General features: G+C 40.3%; 1 protein-coding gene across 2 annotated transcripts; it reads right to left on the reverse strand.

The window, feature by feature from the left end:
- Positions 1 to 1,204: 1,204 nt before the first annotated feature.
- On the reverse strand, positions 1,205 to 10,668 carry MRPL42 (mitochondrial ribosomal protein L42). Of its 2 annotated transcripts, none has more exons than XM_026058447.1 (6): positions 10,576 to 10,668; positions 8,804 to 8,970; positions 5,840 to 5,903; positions 4,167 to 4,251; positions 2,673 to 2,836; positions 1,205 to 1,380 (listed from the first exon to the last, which is right to left on the reverse strand). In XM_026058447.1, exons 2-6 carry the CDS (start codon positions 8,886 to 8,888, stop codon positions 1,335 to 1,337), a joined length of 444 nt encoding a protein of 147 aa, XP_025914232.1. In that variant the 5' UTR covers positions 8,889 to 8,970; positions 10,576 to 10,668; the 3' UTR covers positions 1,205 to 1,334. The 2 variants fall into 2 exon arrangements, with proteins under 2 accessions (XP_025914232.1, XP_025914233.1); XM_026058448.1 differs by having other exon boundaries at positions 8,804 to 8,992.
- Between the last annotated feature and the right edge of the window lie 10,762 nt (positions 10,669 to 21,430).

The following is a 21,430-nucleotide window of genomic DNA, read 5'->3' on the forward strand; positions in this document are numbered from 1 at the left end:
GGGGAATACCAGCAAGGGAAATGATATCAGTTGGGAAAGCAGATGGCCATTTCTAACATGGCAGTGCAGTTTACACCAGGGGAACAGGTACCCACGAGGTACCTCACCAGCCAATGTCACCATCAAATAGTAGCTGAAAAATGGACATTACTACAAATATACTCTGAGTGACATTCATCTTGGTAAAAATTTTCTAAGACAGCATTAGTTTAATTTGCTTTTTGTAAGATATTAAGGTGTAGAAAAAATACATTAAAAAAAGAATCTAATTAGATTAACTAGAATTAACATCATGTTAATAACATCTCCTAGGACTGTTATTTGTGGGGACACTCAATTTTATACAGTGGAGCATACCAAAACACTTCAAAATTGAGCCATAAACTTTCCAGTTAGGCACTAATGTCAGTACTGTGCAGCATGAATTGATGCAAGTACTAAAATTTGCTTTACCATTCATTCTTAGAAACTATTTAAAAAGTGATATTCCAGGTTGAGAAAGAATTACTTTTTTCTTTCAACTAGAATGACACACTAAGCAGCCATCCATTTCACAGACACAGCAGACACTTCTTGATGACAGAATGCTGGTTATCATGTAAGCTAAAGATATCATATAATATGGAGCCAGTGACTGGGCTAATGTAGGATTAAACATGTAATCAGATATCTTAAAAGCTTAACATAAAGAGGAAGCCCAACTATTTTGTGCTGTCATGATAACCCATTATTAACTAACTGTCATTAGGATTTAAAAATGCATTAAAAAAAAAGAATACTTACATTAGCTTTATGTACAATTTTCCACAAGTATTTAAAGGCTGTCTTTTTGAATGCGTATAACAGCACTTTTACATGATTAAATCATTCAAGGAAAATAGGATATTTAGTAATAATATAAAGAATACCTATTTTTACGGTTAACAGTGACCAGGAGTAGAGACTTTATTTGGTACTCAACTTCTAGGCAAAGTTTATAGTTAACACATGCTGGCTGCATACTACTTTTATGCATTCAACTTTACTACTGATAAGCCTCTGACCCAGTTTAATCAGAACACTGTATCACCTGCTACATCCGTTCCAAAGACTAGTTTATTCACTGACCCAGCATGTACAATATTCTCACTGAATCCTTATTTGTGCAGTTCTGCTGTTTTTCTAGTGTTAACTAGTTGAAGTAGAAAAAGAAATTGGAATCAAGTTTATTTAGATAAGCATATTTTACTTAAAACATTCATGTAGAGTTCATTAAACAAATCACACTTTCTGGATTTTTTTTATTTCCAATAAAGATTAATAACAAAGTGCTGATGAACAAGAAGTTATCTTTATTATCTGTCTTTAGGAGGATTAAGATTCTTGCGTCTTCTGTGATACCTAAAAGAAAAAACAGCTGCAGTGAGCACAAACTTTGGAAAGTTTTTGATTTTCCTAAGTTTTCTTCCCAGACAGTATTATAGAGGTTATACAAATAAGCAAAATACAAGATACACAAACACAGCCCGTCACTGTTCATTAGATGGCTTCTCTGTTGTTCATGAAGTTACATAACAGTACTCATTTCTATTGCTACATCTGCTAAAAGAACACAATAATCCAATCAGTTCTACAGTTGAATAGGTACAAAGGTTGCTGTTTATTCTTAATCCTTTGCATGAAGTTAATTCTACTATGATCAGCTTTTCCCTTGTTAAAGTGATTGCTGCAGAAGAAAGGCTTTAAAGGGAGTTATGTCAGACTGTACTTTAAATAGTATAATATTTTCATGCAAAATAAAAAATTTCTTCCCAACAAAAATAAATCATACCTTTACCTTCCTATGATTGCCCACCCTAATACAAGGAAGATAGTCTGATGCTCATGAGGTGACAGCTACCCTTCAGCCATAAAGAGTTCCACCACTTCATTCCTTCTATCTACTCCCAAAATAGGATAATTAAAGTTTTCCATAGACACAAAAATTCCCCCTGTATCAACTCTCGATAGCTATAATATTAGCAGTTGCCATCAGGTGTAATAACAGACTGGGAAGGAGCAACACAAACTAAAATGCCCTTTTTTTCCAGTTGTATATCTGAATCTAGATAGTTCCTCTTCAAGCTTAAACTCAGTCAGGCATGTTTGCTTCTCTCCTCTTACCGGCTTTCTGAATACAAGATACACCAAGGTACACTTTTCACCATAGCAAATGAAAACAAACAAAACAAACAAAACCTCCAAGCCCCATGCACACTGCAATCGTCTGAAATGCATCCCATTAAATTTTTCTGAAAATTAAGGGACAGTGTACTTTTTCAAGCTGTAATTGGTTTTGTCCATCAAGGGTATTTTACATATGATTCTCTTATGCTGATTTCACCTATGCAGTATTTAAAAAAAAAACCTGATCCAGCAGTTAACAAGATGAAATGAGAAAATTGCTACTTAGTGATATATTTTAAAAAAAAAAAAAAAAAAAAACCACCTCTGATAGCCTTTGCAACTTAAAATTCGTACGAACGATAGTCTTCCATTTACATAACGCTACATTTAGATTTTTATGTAGTAGCCCATGTGCTAATATCTTGGTTCACATAATGAATTATCCTGGGTTGAATCCAGTCCAGTTAAATTGCTCTTGTATTGTCTTTTATCTCCAAAAGGACAAACTCTGAAAAGAAAATACTTACTGTCCCACTGGGTACCAGCGATGTTTTGTTGTGTGAAACATTTTGCTGAGCTCTTCAATTGTAGGACCTTTCTTGTTCTGTAGCTCCTTTTCATCCAATCTGGATTTCAATACTTGATCATGGGTTTCTTCTTTATTATTCACTGGATCTGGCCGTGGTATGGGCTACAAAAATAATAGTGAATATATTTCCTTCCCCCCACCTCCTCCTTTTTTTAAGAGGAGTAAGAAGTCAAGCCATATTGGTAACTAACATTACTATCTACTCTTAAGAGCTGTATTCCTTTGGTTTTGGAAGAATATTTGCAAGTGTAAAGGCTGTCTACCTTCACTCCAACAAAAAAAGAAAAAAAAAAAAACCCACACTGCCACCATACAGCACAGTTCTAGAAACATCTAATTACTCCAGTACCTAAAGCTGATAATTATCCTACCCCTAAATCAGCATTTCAGTCATCACTATTACTGTTCTCTCATGCTTACAATTCACTAGCTGAATCTCGAGCTCTGATTCTACTAATATTATTCCTATTCATAATTTATTCATGTTATCATCATTTACTCACATTGATAAAAAGGCTTTTACATGATTTGTATCTTGGAGAAGAATGTCACTTCCAAATTGCATATTAGCTGACAATAAGACATTTGTTCTCAACTTGTAACTTTACTACTGGCACCATTACAAATATTTTTCCTTGTCTTTTACACCCCATTTTCTTAAAGACACGTAACTGATATATACGCACACATACCCACACCCCAGTACGTAGCTTATAGGGAAAGAGTGCTAAAATATTTTATGTTTTCAATTGAGAATTTTCATATTGCGTATTTCAGCAGCACAGCGACCACTGCAGTATATTACTAGCACATGAGAGCTGGGAAGTGAAACTCACTACAGAAGTGTATCCAGACTTACTTTCTTCAAGCTGAAGCGTCAGGAACACACAGAGACTACTACTGATGGACAAAATCTCAGTAAATTTAAAAATGTAAAGTTTTTAGTGGAGCTTATGATCCCCAAGTGCTAAATGGAATTTAAAATTGTCAGAGCTGAAAGCAGCAGCACTTCTGTATATCCTTTTCTCGAGGCTGCTGCATCTGTACACAGTAGGTTGAGCAAACTATAATGCACCTCAGACACTGCCCATAGCACCTAACCCCTTTGAAAAACATGCTCTTAGACAATTATTAGTTTTTTCTGTAGTACACAAGTATTTGAGTGCCTCAGTTTATTCTATCTGAGTTAATGTACGTTGTGGTATCTGAGCATTTCTTAACCCAAGTCTCCCTTACTTCAACTAAAAATAAACTCTTCCTCATGACAACAACTGTATTCATCATTCACTTAACTTCACATATATGCTGGTGACATAATAAAAAGTATCTCAGTATTTCAAAAAAAAAAAAAAGATGCCCAAAAGACTCAAAACTAAGAACTGCTTATACTTTCACATGAGTAGGAAGTATAATTCTGTAAGTTTGGACGTACTTTTGTATGCTCATACGGAATCTCAAGTGACGGGTGGTAGCAGACGATTGTCTTCAAATCTGACGTCACTGCAAGTTCCACTTTGCTATAAAAATAAAAATTTACATTCATCAATATACACCATACAATTTTCAGAAATGTTGAGTGACTGAGCAGCCCAAGTCCCAAAGGAAAACAGATTTGGCCCTGCATTTAAGACTTCAAGAATCTTATATAAAATAAACCCATATTAAAAAAGAGGGAGCGGAGAGGGGCACAAATGTATGATCTGAACTTCCTTATGTTGTTTTCCAGATATTTTCATGTTTCTTTCTGGATGGAAAGGAAGAAAGGCTTAACAGAAAGCATTGAAGATATCTGGAAATATGGTTTGGAAAAAAGTCTGCAAGACTCTGAATAATTAGATACAGAACTGTAACAGACAAGGATAATGAACATTTGGGGTTCCATTTTTTATATTTCATAGATGATGAGCATGAAAAACAAAATTCTGCTGAGAGGTTCCTTGAGGGAGTATGGCTCTTTTCTCATCTTCCTTCCCTATTAACTTCTATGACACATTAGCTTCCCCATAGCTTCTATAGCACTAATGCTGTGTTCCTCGCTATGTTTGTATTGTCTTTTCCAGTTTCTGTGACGGTGTGCTCCTTCCCCCCCCACTGATGTGCTCTCTCCCCCTCAACCTGACCTCCCTGTAAACAGCATGTATGTAGGGGCTGGTTGAGCATGTGCCAACTAAGGCCCATCTAGCATGCGAATATGACTATGAGTCAATCATCTCCCCCCCATAAATAGGGGGCAGCCCAGAGCCCATTGAGCTCTCCTGCACGGCAGCGGGCTGCACTGCAGCACCTCCCCTTGAGCAGGGACGGCTCTCGAGGTTACTCCTTGAGGTTGAGAGGTTCCTTACCCGTGGCAGATCCTCAGTAAGCGATTAATAGCATGCTGAACTTTTGCGAACTTCACGAAACTTTGCTGAGTTATCTCTCTGACTAATTGCGCACATAATTCCTTAGACATAAACCGTTGACCAAGTCTGGGACTAGGACTGGATCCAGCCGCACCTAGGCTCTTCTCCAAAGGAGTTTAGAAAGCAAGGGGGTCCAGTCTGAACCTCGTGACTCAACAGGAGGGTCTCCGTTGCACACGCATCTGACCCTGTCCTTCGTGCAGTAAATAACTGAGTGAACCTTGCCAATCAAACCTCATTAAATCGTTCTTATTTACGATTGAACTTTGTTAAGTCACTGTCTTACTGCAATAAACATAGTGCTGCTTCTCTCTTACGAGTGAAGTGCATCACTCCTTTTGCGAGTTTCTACTCAAGTTTTCCATGCAGCAGCATGAAAGTACCTGGATGTTTTCCAAACAACTAGCATCCGTGAAAATGACGACTCTTAATTATTTTTGCTCTTTCTCAAAGAAAACTGTAGTGGTACTATGGTCATCACCACATTCAGAATGTGAACCCTGCATTTCATTATGTTCATTTTTGAAATATTAACTTCACAATCATGATCAGAAACAATACTTTTGTTAAGGTTATAATATGTATCTCAACCTGACAGAAGAGGTATTTTATATCACTGTATGAGAACTTCATGACAGAGCAAATAGCTGTAGAATAATTGCCATATGAAAGGCCATACATCAGAGCAGATTTATGTACATACCAGTTGTAGTCATCAGGAAGAACTGAGTAAGTAGATTTATGGCAAGAATGACTTACAGCTCCATCTGCAAAAACAAGTAAAGAACACTAATGTAAAACAAGCAAATCTGTGCCAGATTTAAGAATCTCAAGTTTACATTTTCATTCTGTTCTAAGAACCAAAGTCCTAATCAGGGATTATAATCATAATCAGTTTTAGATATATGTGTATATATATGTATATAATCCGTCTAAATAGAAGCTCACTTTACTATCCTGATTTCTAGTGCAGTGATGAATACAGTATCTAGTTAGCTACACCCTAGAATTAACTTCCCCTTGTACTGTTTTCTTAACGGGAGTGTGGGGGGGATATCACAGTATAAACAAAATACTTGGAGGTTTAACTAGAGTATATTCTTTACACGGACACAGAAAACTACCATATGAGCTTACAGAGAAGGTTTATCTAAACTGGTAGTTTTCTTAATTCATAGTAAAAGCATTCTCACAGCATTTTTTTGTATTTTACTGGAGACTGCTATATATACACTATACAAAACTAAAATGTCTCAGCTGATGTAAACACTAGAGAACTTTACCCCCTTCCCCGGCTCCTATTGCTCCAGTGAAAGTAGCCACAAGAATTACAAGTAGTAAAGAAGGCCAACAGCATTGTGGGCTGCACTAACAGAAGGACATTGAGTAGACTGAGGGAAGTGATTCTCCCCCTCTACTCAGCACTTGTGAGACCACATCTAGACACAGCTTTGCGCACCTCCAGTACAGGAAAGACATCCATTCAAAACCCACCTGGACGTGATCCTGTACAATGTGCTCTAGGTGACCCTGCTTGAGCACAGCATGGACTAGATGATCTGAGGTCCCTTCCAACCTCAACCATTCTGTGATTCTGTGAAACTGGGGTGAGTTCAGCGAAGGGCCACCAAGTCAGCTGGGGGCTGAGGCACCTGCTTGTGAGCCCTGAGAGGCTGAGGGACTGGGGCTGATTCAGCCTGGAGCAGAGATAGCTTCAGGGGGACCTAACAGCAGCCTCCTAGTGCCTACGGGGAGGCTACTGAGGAGAGGGAGCCAGGCTCTTCACAGCAGTGCATGGTGGGACAATGAGAAACAACGGGCATAGGCTGAAACACGAGAGGTTACAACTGAATATAAGGAGAAGCTTTTTCCCCACCAAGGGGACAGTCTAGCAGTGGAACAGGTGCCCAGAGAGGTTCAGCAGTCTCCACCCTTGGAGATTTTCAAGATCTAACTGTCCAAAGCCCTGAGCAACCTGGTGCAATTGCATAGCTGACCCTGCTTGGAGCTGAAGGTTGGACTGCAGACCTCCTGAGGTCCCTTCCAACTGAATTTTCCCATGATCCTAGTCCCATTTTTTTACTGCAAGTACATAAGGTGTAGTATACACCTTAGTAATACTCCCTTTTATGGAAACATGGGCATCTAACTCTCCACAACCTGTACATATGAAGGCCTAAGATGAGCCTACAGGGCCTCTACACTTGAATTTTACTGTTGAACCTCTTCCTTTATTGCCAGAAGCTGGTAGGAATCCACATTTAAGTTCCTGAGTCTAGTGTAGCTTCTTCTACCACTGTGCTTTAAGAACTGACTAATGTTCACATGAAACAAATCTTTTTTTGGAAATAGAAGGCCCAAAACATGCTAGATCATAAAGCAGTTTCAACTTTTTTGCTGCTGTGTTTTAATACAAATAAGATTCTTTTTGGCAAGTCACTGGGGGGGGGGGGGGAGCAGAGGTATTCATCATGGTAAAATTGGGAAGAATGGAAGAACCAAAAGTTTCATGTGAACCATTTTCTCTTAGAAATATTTTCAGAGTAATGTTTAAATTTCTATTAGCACTATCGCACTACAGCTCTTCCAAATGAAGACATTCTTAATAATTACCAGGAATTGTTTTATTTCAAAACCTAGCATTTGGCAGTTACCACTTCTATATTCTATAAACTTATATAACACATGCAGGTATGAAAAACCCTGCTAGTAACTATAATATACTCGTCTCTGTGTGGCTATCTTCTACGATCATGACACTCTATAAACTGAGAGCAGGTTTTTCTTCTATAAATGTAAGCTTCTTAAGCATCTTCATTATAACTTTATTTCTATGTTCACATACCAGTTCTGAGTCTCGTGAATATAACATTTTATTTCACAAATCTGGTATTTTGCATTTTCAATATTTCCTACCTAATTTAGATACATTAAGCTACATTAATAGGTGTCTCAACTTGAAGTCACTCTTTTTACCTGTAAAAAGACTTGTCACCACTAAAAGTAGAGAGTCCATACCTATCATATTTCATAACCATGCTCAGAAAACACTGGTGTATATTTGTTATACCACAGAAGTATATCACATTTAAGAAATACAGGACAAAGTTGAGATCTAGTATGGTATTACTACAAATAGTTCATATTTTCCTCTCCTTGCCTACCAAATTTTAGAATTTAATATGTTTATTATATTTCCCCTATTCCCCTCTTTTCTACTACTTTATCTCCCCTACATCTTTCTATTGAGCATCTAAAATACAGACAAAATCTAAGAACGAACATTGCCCATTTTTACTTGTTCTCTATTTAAAATAATGAGATTTTACTGTAGACTTTTCTCAGCACTGTTTGTAAGTCTGAAAAAATCAAATTTAAATCTTAAAAGAGGGTATTTTACTACTGGTAGAAGGGGTATTATTTAAAACTTAATTAATAAATTAGAGAAGTGTTATATGTGGACACCGAAAACTTTAAGAACAACCAAATCAAAACACCTTTAATTATTAATAGAGAACATTGAGCATCAGACTTGATCCAGTTCAAGTGAAAATGCATTTTCGTGCTTCTGTTGCTTTAGACACTATTCTGGATTTAGTATAGAGAAGAGCCTCTGGAAAAAAAGAGTTTTAATATAGTACTCTTATACAATATCATCACTACTTACTCTGTACTGGGGCCTGTTTACAGGCTGCCAATGAACGCATCCAAAGAATACCGGACCACACAGTTCTATGCGACGCCTTTGCCATGCTGAGACCAGACAGGAAATCAGTCCTGGGCAAAACGGAACCAAAATGGAGACTGTATCCTTTTTTTCTGCAGAATACCCGTCTGAAAGAAACAGGTTTTGTAACTGTTCAGGATAAAAAAAGACTGTCAATTTAATAGACTTAAGAAACCAAATAAAACTTGTGCAGCATATTACTCATTGTTTGGCAATTGTTTAGAAGTCCTTATGATTTAAGATACTGGCATCTGTCTCCTGAACAGTCAAATAGGGTATACGATTTTATTTAGTGAGAGACACTCTTTGAAGATGCATTATTAACTTAAAAAGCTTCCAGATTTCCAAGCTCGGGTCTTCTCACAGAACAGTTTTTCTTCTGTTACTTAGCAACCCAAATTTTTCATCCTTTCTTCTACAAACTACACTGAATTATTGCTGGAACATGACTGTCTTATTCATGAGGTAAACATTATCACCCAATGTAGAGTATTCATAAATAACCCTTGTCTAACCTGATTCCAACAGCAGATCAGAATTGCCAATTAGCCCTGCAAATCTAGGTCAGGAGATAAAAATTTGATATGCATGTTATGGACAATCCATGAATGTAAACGAGTTTGTAACAGTTTACAAACTATCTAGATAAAGCTGGTTCCACCACATAGTGTCAAAAGCAATATGCATAACAGCTGTGAAATATCATTTAAAATACCTTAAATATTACACCAAGTTTCACAGAAGCAGAAAATCATGTGAAAACCCCTAGTTTTCACTGTCTATAAAAAAAGTTCTAAAAGTAACTTTTAATTTAAGATGCTTACAAAATCAGAACTGGAGACAGTTTAATTAAGACCTATACCTAAAAAAAAAAATTTAAAACTACTTAACTTTTAACACTTAATGACATAGCCAGAAATGGGTATTTTACAAATTTTCTACAAATTCATCATTTTCTTTACCCATGAGAGGCCTGACTGGAATTACACAACACTGGCTTGCACAGCATCTGTAAAGCTGCTCATTACTTGCCTTTGAAATCACATTAATAAATACGGTGTCAAGAACACAACATGGATCTGGACCATCTTGCCAAATGGCAGGCTTCAAGCACTGGCTAAGACTCGCCTCAGGGACCACTTGCCATTTAAATTCAGATTCTCATCCCTGGCTATTAATCACGTTAGTTAAGGCAGCAGCACAACATTACTTTGTAATGCAGAAAACCCGCAAAAGGTGTGTCAGCAATAAGCAGGAACACTAAACCTGATATTTGTAGGATTACAGAAGATTTTCGACTTAGAGAAAATCAGTTGTTAATCCATCAAAATGGGCAAAAGTGAGCCTGCTCTAAAAAGTCATTTGTAGATTGAAAAAAGTACATAAAGGGAAACACAGCATAAGTTAAGTGATTTAATCCATTCAGCACATAAATTCTCTTCCTCTTGGCTCGTTTCGAAATCTAGTTTGTGATTTCACTGCATCAGCCAGGCACGCTTAGGGATTAACAAAAAACAAATAAGTATATAATGAAAAAGGCTTGCACAGCACGACCCTAAGCCGAAGAAGCCCCGCCCTCGTGCCCGCCTCGGCGCCGGTTTGGCCTGCCGGAGCCCCTCCCGTGATGGCGAGCGTTTTCCTGGCGGAGAGGGCGACAGTTCCCTCCACCGACCCCCCCGCAGCCCCGCTACCGCCGCGAGCGCAGCCGTTACCTGCCCCAACGGCACCGCGGCCCCACAGCAGCCCGCGCGGCGCGCCGGAAGCGGGACTGAAGGACTTCCGGTTCCGGTGGCTCGCCCCGCGGCACGCCGGGAGTTGTAGTCCCCCGAGGCCGGCGGGCGGAGCCCCCCACCCGGGAACAAACCCCCGAGGTGAAGTTAAATTACACGGTGGTTACTGCAATTCGTGTGGGGACCAAGGCACAAAGCATTTCAAAGGCCGCGTTAGATTTGCGTAACAGTGATAAAAGACAAGGAGTAGAGGCAAAAATCGATTATCTGACATGCTGCTCTAGTACCTGAAATGGCTCCAGAACGGTACGTTTTCACGTGCCCGTGAAGCATCTCCATGTTTGTAAGTCACATCAGCCCCTGGTGCCTCAATTCTGATAACAGAATCGCTCGTTTGGAGGCTCATGCAGATAATCCCTCCTGAGAAGGTTGCAACCGCTTCCAGGCATCTTCAAGCCGTTGCATCTTCTCTGGTCTTTGGCCGTGGTATAGCAATTTCATGCAGTTGTTGATGAAAGCTGCACAATTTCAGCAATGTCTAAATGTGTTCTGTAGCTGCAGAATAAGTAGTTATACTGCTAAATTACACAAGTCCAGCAGAATTGTAGCTAGAAATCATCAGGCAAGAGTTGTTTGTTCCCAGTAGCAGTGGCAAAGATTTCTTTTTGGATATTTTCCCTGACAGTGGAAGATGGAAGATGCCCATTTGGGGTCTTCTTGGAATATTAGATTCGGTAGGTCATAAGAGAGGTGGCAGAGATGTGCCAAAATGTTTTAGGTACTACTGGGAGAGATGCAACCAAGATGGGAAACTGCATATCTGCTCTAAGGCTCCCCCACAACTGTAGAAATCAGTTCTCTCCATCAAGTTTCTGAGTGCAGCCACAGAGTCACCTGATGTGGGCTCAAGTACCAAATGGGAGCAACACTGCTCTATACATCTTTTTGTGTGTACCAGCTCATTATTCCCACAAGAAAATCATTCTATTAGGATGAGGTCAGCTCTTGGATGAAGAACAGCCTTTTGAAGCTGAATACAAGCAAGATAGTGGTTATACTGATTAACAAAGAAAGCATGTTGAGGATTTTAAGCTCAAGCACAGTGTTGACAAGGATAAATGATTATAAACTGTCTGAAATAAAAGTAGCCTGGAAATTAAAAGGAAGGAGTGAAACTGCATTTAAGGAGTGAAGCTCTGGAACACCTTTTCCACGGGCATATGGAAGATAATCTAGTTTAAACTGAATCTTGCTGAGTTTATGAACAAGAGAAGACTGTGACAATGGGGGGAGCTACTTGTCAGGATCCTCTCTGCATTTGGGGTGCTGCCTGCATGGTATACAGCCAAAGCTGACTGACTCCACCTATAATTTAGGAATGCTCCACCGCACTTTACTGATGCTAGACTGCCACACGCAACAAAACTGTCACTTCCTGCCGCCTTCAGTTGACTAGCAGACTGCCCCATGTTAGTAAACATCAGCCTCACTTTAGCTAAGAAGTCGTTTTTGCCTTTCTCATGGGCTGCAATGATGTGATACAGCTGTATGTGAATGGACCTTAGGAAGATCTGTTTACCCTTAGCAAAGAATGCTGTAACATGTCTTCTTGGTGTGTGAAGTTTTGAAACCAGTACATCAGGCAAAAATCCTTTTGGGACCAATCGGAGACCCTGAAGTTAACTCCCTTCTCAGCTGGAGATCATTGCAAATCTCACCAACCTCTCTTTCCAGTGTAAGACATGCTTTGACTTATCTTCTCTGTATTGAGCAGCACTTACTTAAAAAAATGTATTTTTAAAACAGTTTCATTAATTCCGTAGAAAATGCCCCCATCCATGAAAAATACTAGGCCTTAATATAATCATTGCAATATAAACCTCGTATAGTGCTCCTATGTTACTGTTTCCTACATCAATTTATTCGCTTTTACCAAGATAATTTTTACCCTTACATGCCATATGTATTTTCTGAGGACCGCATACACTCACACACATACTGACACATATGTGTTCTCTTTCCTCAGACGCAAGTTTGAAAAAGACAGTTTCTAGGCATGAATGTAACTGATGAATGCAATCAACAGGTCTTCTAACAGAAGGATTTTGTAGGCTGGTGGTATTCAGCTGATAACACCTACGAAGCTGATTCATCAGCAAGATTGTAAAGAACAGCTAAAGATCCTCATTTGGAGTTTCATGGGTTTTGATACATATTACACCACATGCCAGTCTGTACTGTTTGTTTTCAATCAGTGTACTTTTGCCATATAACAAATGCTACATGGTTCTCTGGAGGGAACGTCTGATTCCACATGGGAGGGAAGCCAAAAGGAGGATTATGCCTATCTGTTACCTCGGGCTGTCACATCTGTAGTCCTGTCTTTCACATTACTACAGTGGACTACCACTTAAAAGGTTTATTACAAATTGTTAGTTACCTTTTGTCCCTCATGTAGACTCAGTCTATACTGGGAATACTTGTCAGCCCCCTGGAATTTTGATTCACAAACAGCCTTCACTAGATTTTCAGATTCCCTGATTTTATATCCTCATTACCTAATTAGTTTTAAATTAGAGGTAACCTGTGGGCTTTGAGTGATGATTTCATCCTGGAAATGTGTCCTTTTAAAAGATCATTGTGACAGCAAAAGCAAATCTTGTAATCTAAATTGTGGTTCTGAAAGGTTGCAATTAAAGATACTTGCATTTTTTTTTTAAACGAAACCACATTCCCTGATAAGTTTCCAGACTATTTATAGATGATTTCTATAAAAAGATTTTTTTAGGAGACAGTATATGAGGTCTACCCTTCCTTGACACACACTGTTCTGAGAATCTATTCTTAGAAGCATGTTCTGACAGATTACAGCTTTCTGGTGGGGAGACAGGAGTTGCTTAAGGACACTCAGCAGCATGACTACACACTTCTCAAGTATGTCTGGAGATGAAGTTATTAATAACTGCCAACTGCCTTGCTTGCTTCAGCATATTGTGGACAGCACAGAGTGAAACTGCTCGCTTTGTACTGGCTAAATGGAAAGCAGATCATTCTGTCCACTGAACATGGGCACACTGTGAAGGCACTCGTGGTAACTGTGCGAGTCCTAGGCTGCTGGGACTTCACATCTTTGAAAACCTCAAAGGTTTTATTTCTGGATTGCTCTCTTGCTAAAGGAAAAACCTCACCCGTTCTTCTCCAAACACACAGATCTGAACCTCTCCAGGAAATATTCTAATGGGTAAAACAGTTGATCTAGAGTTAAGCAACAAACACTATGTAGTAATGAGGGCAGGGCCATGTTGGATGTCTGTTTTAGAGGAACCAGTTTTTAAATCAGAGCTGGCATCTGGATTGTACTGGTTTTTGTTTTAGCAGTGCCCCCTCTTGTGGGAAATAGAAAATCAGGACGTGGTTGTTCCGGCTCTTTTGCTGCAATAGCACGTTTAGGACATTTAGGACGTGGGAAAGTCAGGCTATTCATTAGCAAAATTATTATATTAAGTATTTATTTTTTCATAGAAACCAATGTTTCAGAATTGTCCATGAGATAAGTGTTTGCTTTCCTTGGTTTCTACAAAATCTGGAGTGGAAAAGTTACTATGTAATCATATTTAAAATTGACACTTTATTTGTGAATGGATGGGTTTGTTTTTTGCAAAGATGGTTTCTTAACAGTGGAGATGGACAAGCCTTTACTCCTGAAATAAGATTTCTGAATCTCTGCAAAGTTCTTCTGTGAATTTAGACTCCAAATTTCTAATGAGACATTGCAATTTATTTAGGCCATTAATTCTCAGATCTTCTCAAGTGACACTATAGCCAAACAGACTTCTGTATTTTAAGTCAATATGTAAACACCTGGAATAAAATCCAGCACTTGTGTCAACAGGTCATCTTCATTCTTTAGTGGATCTCATGCATATTGTAACCTCTTTGTCTGGTTACCATTATGAAGGATTCAAGCTACAACTGTAAAAACATGACAAAAGTAAAGGGCCTGTAATGGTCGTATGCAGCCTAAAGAGTCTGTTTTCCTGGTGATTGCTGTAGTTCAAGTAAGCAATATTGTGCCGGTATTCAAGCAGCCACTTAATGAAAAAGGAAAACACAAAGCCCAAAGATTTTCCAGTTTCCTATAGGTAAGGCTTCTACTCACAGCATCCCATTCTTATGTCCTACGCAGGTAAAACTTATGTGACTGTTTCCCCCTGCCCCAGTACAGTGTCAGTCAGTATTGCTGGTTAAGATCATTCAGAAGTTGTTGAGTGACTGTTCTGATTAAAGTGCAGACCACTGTACTTCTGTGCCTCAGTTTTCCTATCTGCACATGGAGGTAGTACTTATTTTAAAATGCTCTGGGATCTACTGATAAAGATTTTTAATGTAAAATCTAGGTGTTACTGTGAGAATTCATTTTGTACTTATATGTACATATATCTGTTTTTTCCTGATCTTCTTGCTGAAAAGTCTTTATATGGTATTAGATAAAAAATATCAAAATGCTTTTAAGTAAAATACAGAATCTAGGGTTCGAAATAGTAAAGTCTTACTGCAATTAAAAATCTAAGATTGCAAAGGGGACAGGAGGAGGAGGAAGTAAGATTAGTCAGCCACAGGCTCAGCTGGTCTGGATCCACCCACTCGAACGAGTAACTCGATGACAGTAAAAGCTGTCATAGGAAGGTGGTCAGCAGCTGTGTCAGATTGTCCTGGGAATATTAATTACATAATTGCGAGTATTTGTTTATATTTTCTTCCTACAGTGACATTACAGACCACCTTGTTGGTTAAAGGGTGGCTTAATTTTGTCCTCGGAACTACCATAATCCCAGTGGTGGTGTGATGTGGCTGTTACAGATTTGTGCAAGGAGGATCCTGCTCTTCATCCTGGTCTAAATGCAGTGGGACCAGATAGACTGAGCCAACGGAACAGGTCACTGCTGCTGGAAACAACTTCTTATTCCATTTCATGCTGCTTTTCTTGTGCCAGCTCTGACCCCTCAGTGAGCAGGGCAGAAAGCTCATCCAGCCAGGAAAAAAGAAAACATTTAGATAAGCACCAATGCAAGGAAGGGGTCAGGAATACAGGGCAGAGAGCAGGGAAGGAAAGCAGGAGCTCAGTGGTGCCTGCAACTTCTCAAGAGCGAGAAGAGGCATCCAAAGCTGATCTAATAACTCATGGCACTCGGTCGGGGAAATCTCACTCCTGCTCCCACTTCTGTTATTATCTAATGTTGTCCCAGGTGCTTGCTAGACCCCACTGTAAGCCAGATCAATTCACCATTCCAGCAGAAGACTGCACTAGATGGTTTTCTTCTGCCAAATTAGTGAGCTGAATCAGCACAGCAGAATCTAACGTGCGCCAGGACTGAACTGCAGATGAAATGCTATGGATGAGGAAGGAGGGTAGAAGGAGTGAGATAGGAAGGGGAAATAAGACCTCCTCCTTTTGACAGATTGACTCAGCGGTCTGGTGTAACTTGACCCCAAATATGTGGTTTCACATTATCGCTAATCCAATGAACTAGGTGCCTGCCCCCTTTCTTGGGCCAGATCTAAACAGCTGCATGACTGCTTGTGGTTTGCATCAGCTCACCGATCAGGCAGGATCTGTTCATCCTTTTGACCAGATAGTTTACTGTGAGATCAGTGGGCTGCAGTGTGTGACAGAGGGCAGGATCCCTCTTTCAGCAGGGATGCAAATTTAAGGTGGCGTAAGCCTGACGTGAAACTACACCCTACCAGTGTTTAGGCAGGCCTTGGTGGAGATGTGCCGTAGGAGTGAACCCTGATTTAAGTGGGGCCTGCAGATGTCAACAACCTTAATAAACACTATACCTAAATTTACTCTGAAATTTAGCTCTGAGTGCACGTGTAACCCTTTATAAAAGCCAACCAGCAGCAACTGTAGCTAGGAAAGATAGCTTTTTCTAAAATGAACCTGCATTTTCAGGCCATCTGAATTCAACAGCAAGGAGCAAGAAGCAGCAGGGAGCAGCAAGAGCAGTGCTGCTCCCTGAAGGAGGGAGACCTGGCAGCTGACGGTGGCCACAGCGCAAGCCCAGCAGCAACCTCACTGACATGGCACAGTCCCACAGCACCGGGGCAGATGAGCAGAGCAGTTACGGCAACAGGTCTGACTAATAGTCCAGGGATCATCTGGCAGGACAAGGTAACACGCCAGGCCCAAGATCAACCCAGGAAATCCAAACAACAACTCAGGAACAGGGCTGGACATAGGCACACCTAAGCCATAGCTCAGGCAGGGGCTGAAGGCCCAGATCTGGGCAGCAGGTGTGGGTGCAGCCCCCAGGGGAGGCCTTGTTCATTGGTTCAAGATAAAGTTTCCTTCCACTCCTTCACCTAGAAAGACATGGGGATACTGATATACAGGCATAAAATAATCTCGAATTTCCTTACATTCTGCCTGAGCTGCAGGGTTCATTTCAAGGATATTAGGGAAGCAAAGGGTTGGCAATTGCCAGTGCTAAGAGACCATCAGACAGAACTCCAGGCAATGATTCTAATGAAAAAAAATTCAGTTTAATTTAAACAAAAATATCAATCTAAATGACTGCCAAACAAATAGCATCTTTACCTTTCAATCTAGCAAAAGAAAAATGCCAGGTTGAGTCAGGGAAGGCAGCTGTCTAAATGAGGATGCATGACTTCATTAATTATAAAACTGTGGATGAAAGCGAATAATTTTTTTTTTACATCAAACCTTTATTTTACCGAAAAGGGATGGCTGAAATGCTTTGCAAGTTTTGACAAACTACACATATATATAACACTGTGGAAATCTAGTTTTTTGGATCTACGTTTTCTTCCCTCCTTTTCTCCTTTCTGGCTCCATGACCACCAAGAAACTTTTAAATTTCTTAGGTAGTTTTAATGGTACTGCTAGATGTGCAGTCTTTCTTGAAGAAAGAAGAAATAAGAAATCCCTGCTCGAAATATATGATCTGGCAAGGAAGAATAAACACATTTTAGTAATAATTTTGAACTCCATAGTGGGACTGTTGGAGTGTTATTCTACCAATGGAAGTGGAGAGCAGAGCCATCCTGCACTGGGTCACCAGGGGCGCTTCTCCAAGGAAACCTTCCAAGGGACATGCCAAGTGGAGGATAAGCAGACCAGAGCTGTGTAGGCTGCAGTCCAGATGCAAGAATCTCAGTGGAGCGTGGCTAGCTGAAGAGACAAAGCTCCCTGGGCACTTAAATGCCTTGTTCTAGCTCTGATTTAGAGGCTTAGGTTGGGATTCCTTTGGGAGTTTTAGAAGGCTGTAAAAGAAGGACATTTTTTACTCTATCCCCTCACGGAAGGTATCACTTGGTACAGAAGCAGTGCAAAGAGCCAAGGTCTAAAGCCAGGATTCTGGAGAGGCTTTTCTGGCACCCGTATGGATACTCAGGAATCTCTGCAGCAGCCCTTCTAGGAAGCTAGAATGACCTAAATCTTTGTAGATAGGACAGTAGAAAACAAATGTTTTTGTTCATTGCCATCTCCGAACAAGTGGACTGCAAAAACCTCTTCCTAAAAGGAGGCAGAAAGAGAGGCATCATGAAAACTGCAACTTTGCCAGCATGTGCCAGGCCACTTATTGAGCAATGAAAACTATCAAAACACAATAGCTTGCCAGACAGACTTGCTGCAGCCCCAGACTGAAGTGAGATTCTCGGTCTACAACCCTTGTAAGGGAACACTGAAGACAATGTTCCTCAGCATTTGTTTGAGCCAACTGCACTCCACTCTCTTGCTGCATCCAGCAGTTGAAGAGCAAAGGTTCACAGAGCAGAAGTTCCAGCACTTTCAAGAAAGTGGGTGGTATTTTATTCACACACTGAGCCTGAATTCAGCTTTTGGCCTGTGTTTTTCCTCCACTAATGCCAGCCCTTTAACGGTCAGTATTCCAGGAGAAGGATAAAAGAAAAAAAAAGATGAATAGGAGAAGGTCGAAACAAAGAAAAAGAAGTAATTCTGCAAGCAGTGTAACAAAAGAGCTTGGTTTTTAATGTCTTTGGTCTTGAAGCTATGGCCCTGTGAAGATTCTCTCATGTCTAATAAGTGTTGGTGTCATGGAGCCTTTCCCCCTGTGGGACTACCAACTTTTATTTCCTCTGTCTGCCTATTTTCATAAAATCCACAAGGAATCAGTATCTTTAGCCTCCCCAGCTGTATTTTCAAATTTGGCTGAAGCTGGCAAGTTCGTACAAGGGTTACTAGGGTAGGGCAGAAGGTGAAGTCTTTCTGGTTTTGGTTCCTAAACTGCCTACAGTATTATGTGAAGTTCAGACAGTGTGGAGAGAACAACATTATAAATAACCTACATAACATGTTCCTCCTGCATATGTCAGCATACCTGCTAAATCAGAATTAAGACTTCTAGCTATTACTGGGTGTCATAGCAACATGATTACAAATATTTTCAATTATTCATGAAGCCTCAAGATTATATGAATATTAATTCCATCTTTTTATCTCTGCTCTCAGCTTTCTCTCCTGACTCCCTAAGCAAAGTTCACTGTAATCCCATTCCTCAAAAGTAATTAGATTCTTTAACCCATCCTCATGCTGCACAGTGGTAAGCACTTATTTATATGCTGGTCAACACTACATTGTGCTTGTCACTACATTTTGTTAATTCATTTACACTGTCACTGCTCTCCCAAGTGGCAGACATTTTGAGAAGGCATTTAGGCCTTAGGTGTTTAGGCCTTTAAAAATTTTCTGCAAAGTAAACCTTCATCTGTGAAGATCTGCATACTAGAAATGGGTACTAAACATAGCCTCAAAAATCTTTCAATCAAATAAGGATTGCTGGATAGCAGTTTTAGTACCACATGGGTTCTGAACCTGTCACATGAGCCCAGGCTGGAAATTTCAAGTTTAAAACGCCTGAAGTTCACATTTGTCCATATCAAGAACATTCTGCACAGCATAAATTTCTTTTAGACTATTTGTCCCTGTCACATTTCAGAGAGGTGGGAAGCTGCAGTACAGTCACTTGGGAGAGAGAGATTTCACATCTGTGTGTGTAATTTCTCCGATTTGAACACCCTCCCCCCCCAGCAATCAACCAGTAAATCACCAATACCACTACCACCAGAATCAAATGGTAAGACACTGTGCATCATCAGAAGGAGAACCCATGCAGCCTAGATTATAATTGTTTATTATAAAGCACCAAATATGCTATAGATACTTAAATATCTGTGAAGCTAGGGAAAAAACTGGGTTAATATCCAGTTGATAAAATGGAAGGGTTTTCCTCTGCCTTACAAGTTTTTTCTCTAGAGATCAATGTTTCACCTTTTTAGGTTATATGATAAGTCCTGTAAAGGGGGTGATTATATAAAAATATCTATGCAGTCTAATTTAGTAATACTTACATAGTAGCAACAAGTTGTACTAATTAAGTAAAAAGAAAAATCCACACTTAAGAAAGAGCTCAATGTATAACCAGCAAGATGAGGATTTGCTAAAGGCCCACATTTAAACAGAGCCAGTTTCCCAATAACGCATGCAAACGAACTCACTCTTCTTCACTACAGAATGAGGGTGTGCTACTGATCAATTCTTTTAGCCCCGATTCTGCAAACCTATTTTCATGCACTTGTGTTGCATGTCACCTTGATGTTGATTTTCTTGACTTCTGAGAAAGTTACATCCATAAAGTTAGGAAAGCAATTAAGTGTTTAAAGGGCTGCGGATGTATACATGAGTGAAATTTGACGTTACTGGTGTGTTCAACAAGTTGAGGATACCAAACAGTGAAGAACAACTCTGTACTTGTTAGTTGGCTTAGTGAGAAGGACAAAGAAGAAAAACTAGGTCTGTTGTTGGGAAATATTGGGGGGAGGGTGAAGGAAGAAGACACACCACTCTTCTGACACATGCTTCATGTTATCGTAACCACCATGTAATATAATGGCAAAAAAATTATAAAGTGTCTGTAGTCATACAGACTGTGATAAGTCTGTCAGCAGTTACACGCCACAGATTTCCCAGCCTCAGAGCACTTTCCATTCTACCAGAGTGTACAAAAATGGTATAGATCACCTAGAAGTCCTATTCAGAAACCAGGAGAAAACACTCGACAGGGAATCACACACCCAGGTCCTGTTCCTACCTGTGCTGCTAGCCTGCCTGGTAACCTACAGCAAATGGCTTTATCTCTATTTCCCATCAGTACAGCACCAATAATGAAGTACTAGATGCTACTAATACTGTGCAACTCTAGTATTATGTCATAGGATGCTCATGTGATACATGTATCCAAACGACCTCTAACTTCTACAACGAATCTTTCTCTTTCTGCCAAAAAGAAGGAAATGCACTCATGAGGCTTTATTAACACAAAGTTACAATGTTCTAAGATGTCTCCATGACTGTGGAGTTTAGGGACACTCTTACTGCCTAAACACAGGAAACAGCATGCGTCCCAGCATGATGATGCGCAGCACGTGCTGATGAAATCTTGACCCTGTCAGCGTTGAGTGATGAGCCTGTACACTCATTGCAAACAGGCTGCTGCCTCAGTGGGCACTTGGCACATGTCCCAACCCGGGGACAGCTCTCGCAGGTGCCCTAAGCAGCTCTGGCGGGGACCCTGGCCGCCTCTCAGGGCACAGGAGGAGGCCGTGGCCCCTGTGAGGGCCTGCTTATCCATCCCCCAAACACGGGCTGGTTCGGTGGCCTGACACATCCAGTCCCCGTTAACAACGGGCCGCGCGAGGCGGGTGTAAAATGGCGGGGAAGCGCGGGCGCCTCGGGCCGCGGGGTGGCCGTTGGGCCCGCGCGCCTCGCGCCCCGCGCTCCACCGCCATTTTA

Source organism: Apteryx rowi, unplaced genomic scaffold (genome assembly GCF_003343035.1).
Source record: "Apteryx rowi isolate R43461 unplaced genomic scaffold, aptRow1 scaffold_147, whole genome shotgun sequence".
Lineage (NCBI taxonomy): Eukaryota > Metazoa > Chordata > Aves > Apterygiformes > Apterygidae > Apteryx > Apteryx rowi.

Excerpts from the sequence above, each read along its gene's own strand:
- MRPL42 (XM_026058447.1), bottom strand. The coding sequence starts at position 8,888 with ATGGCAAAGGCGTCGCATAGAACTGTGTGGTCCGGTATTCTTTGGATG. Across the intron at positions 4,252-5,839 it reads CTTCCTGATGACTACAACTG|CAAAGTGGAACTTGCAGTGA; the intron begins GTATGTACATAA and ends TTATTTTTATAG. Across the intron at positions 1,381-2,672 it reads CGCTGGTACCCAGTGGGACA|GTATCACAGAAGACGCAAGA; the intron begins GTAAGTATTTTC and ends TTTTTCTTTTAG.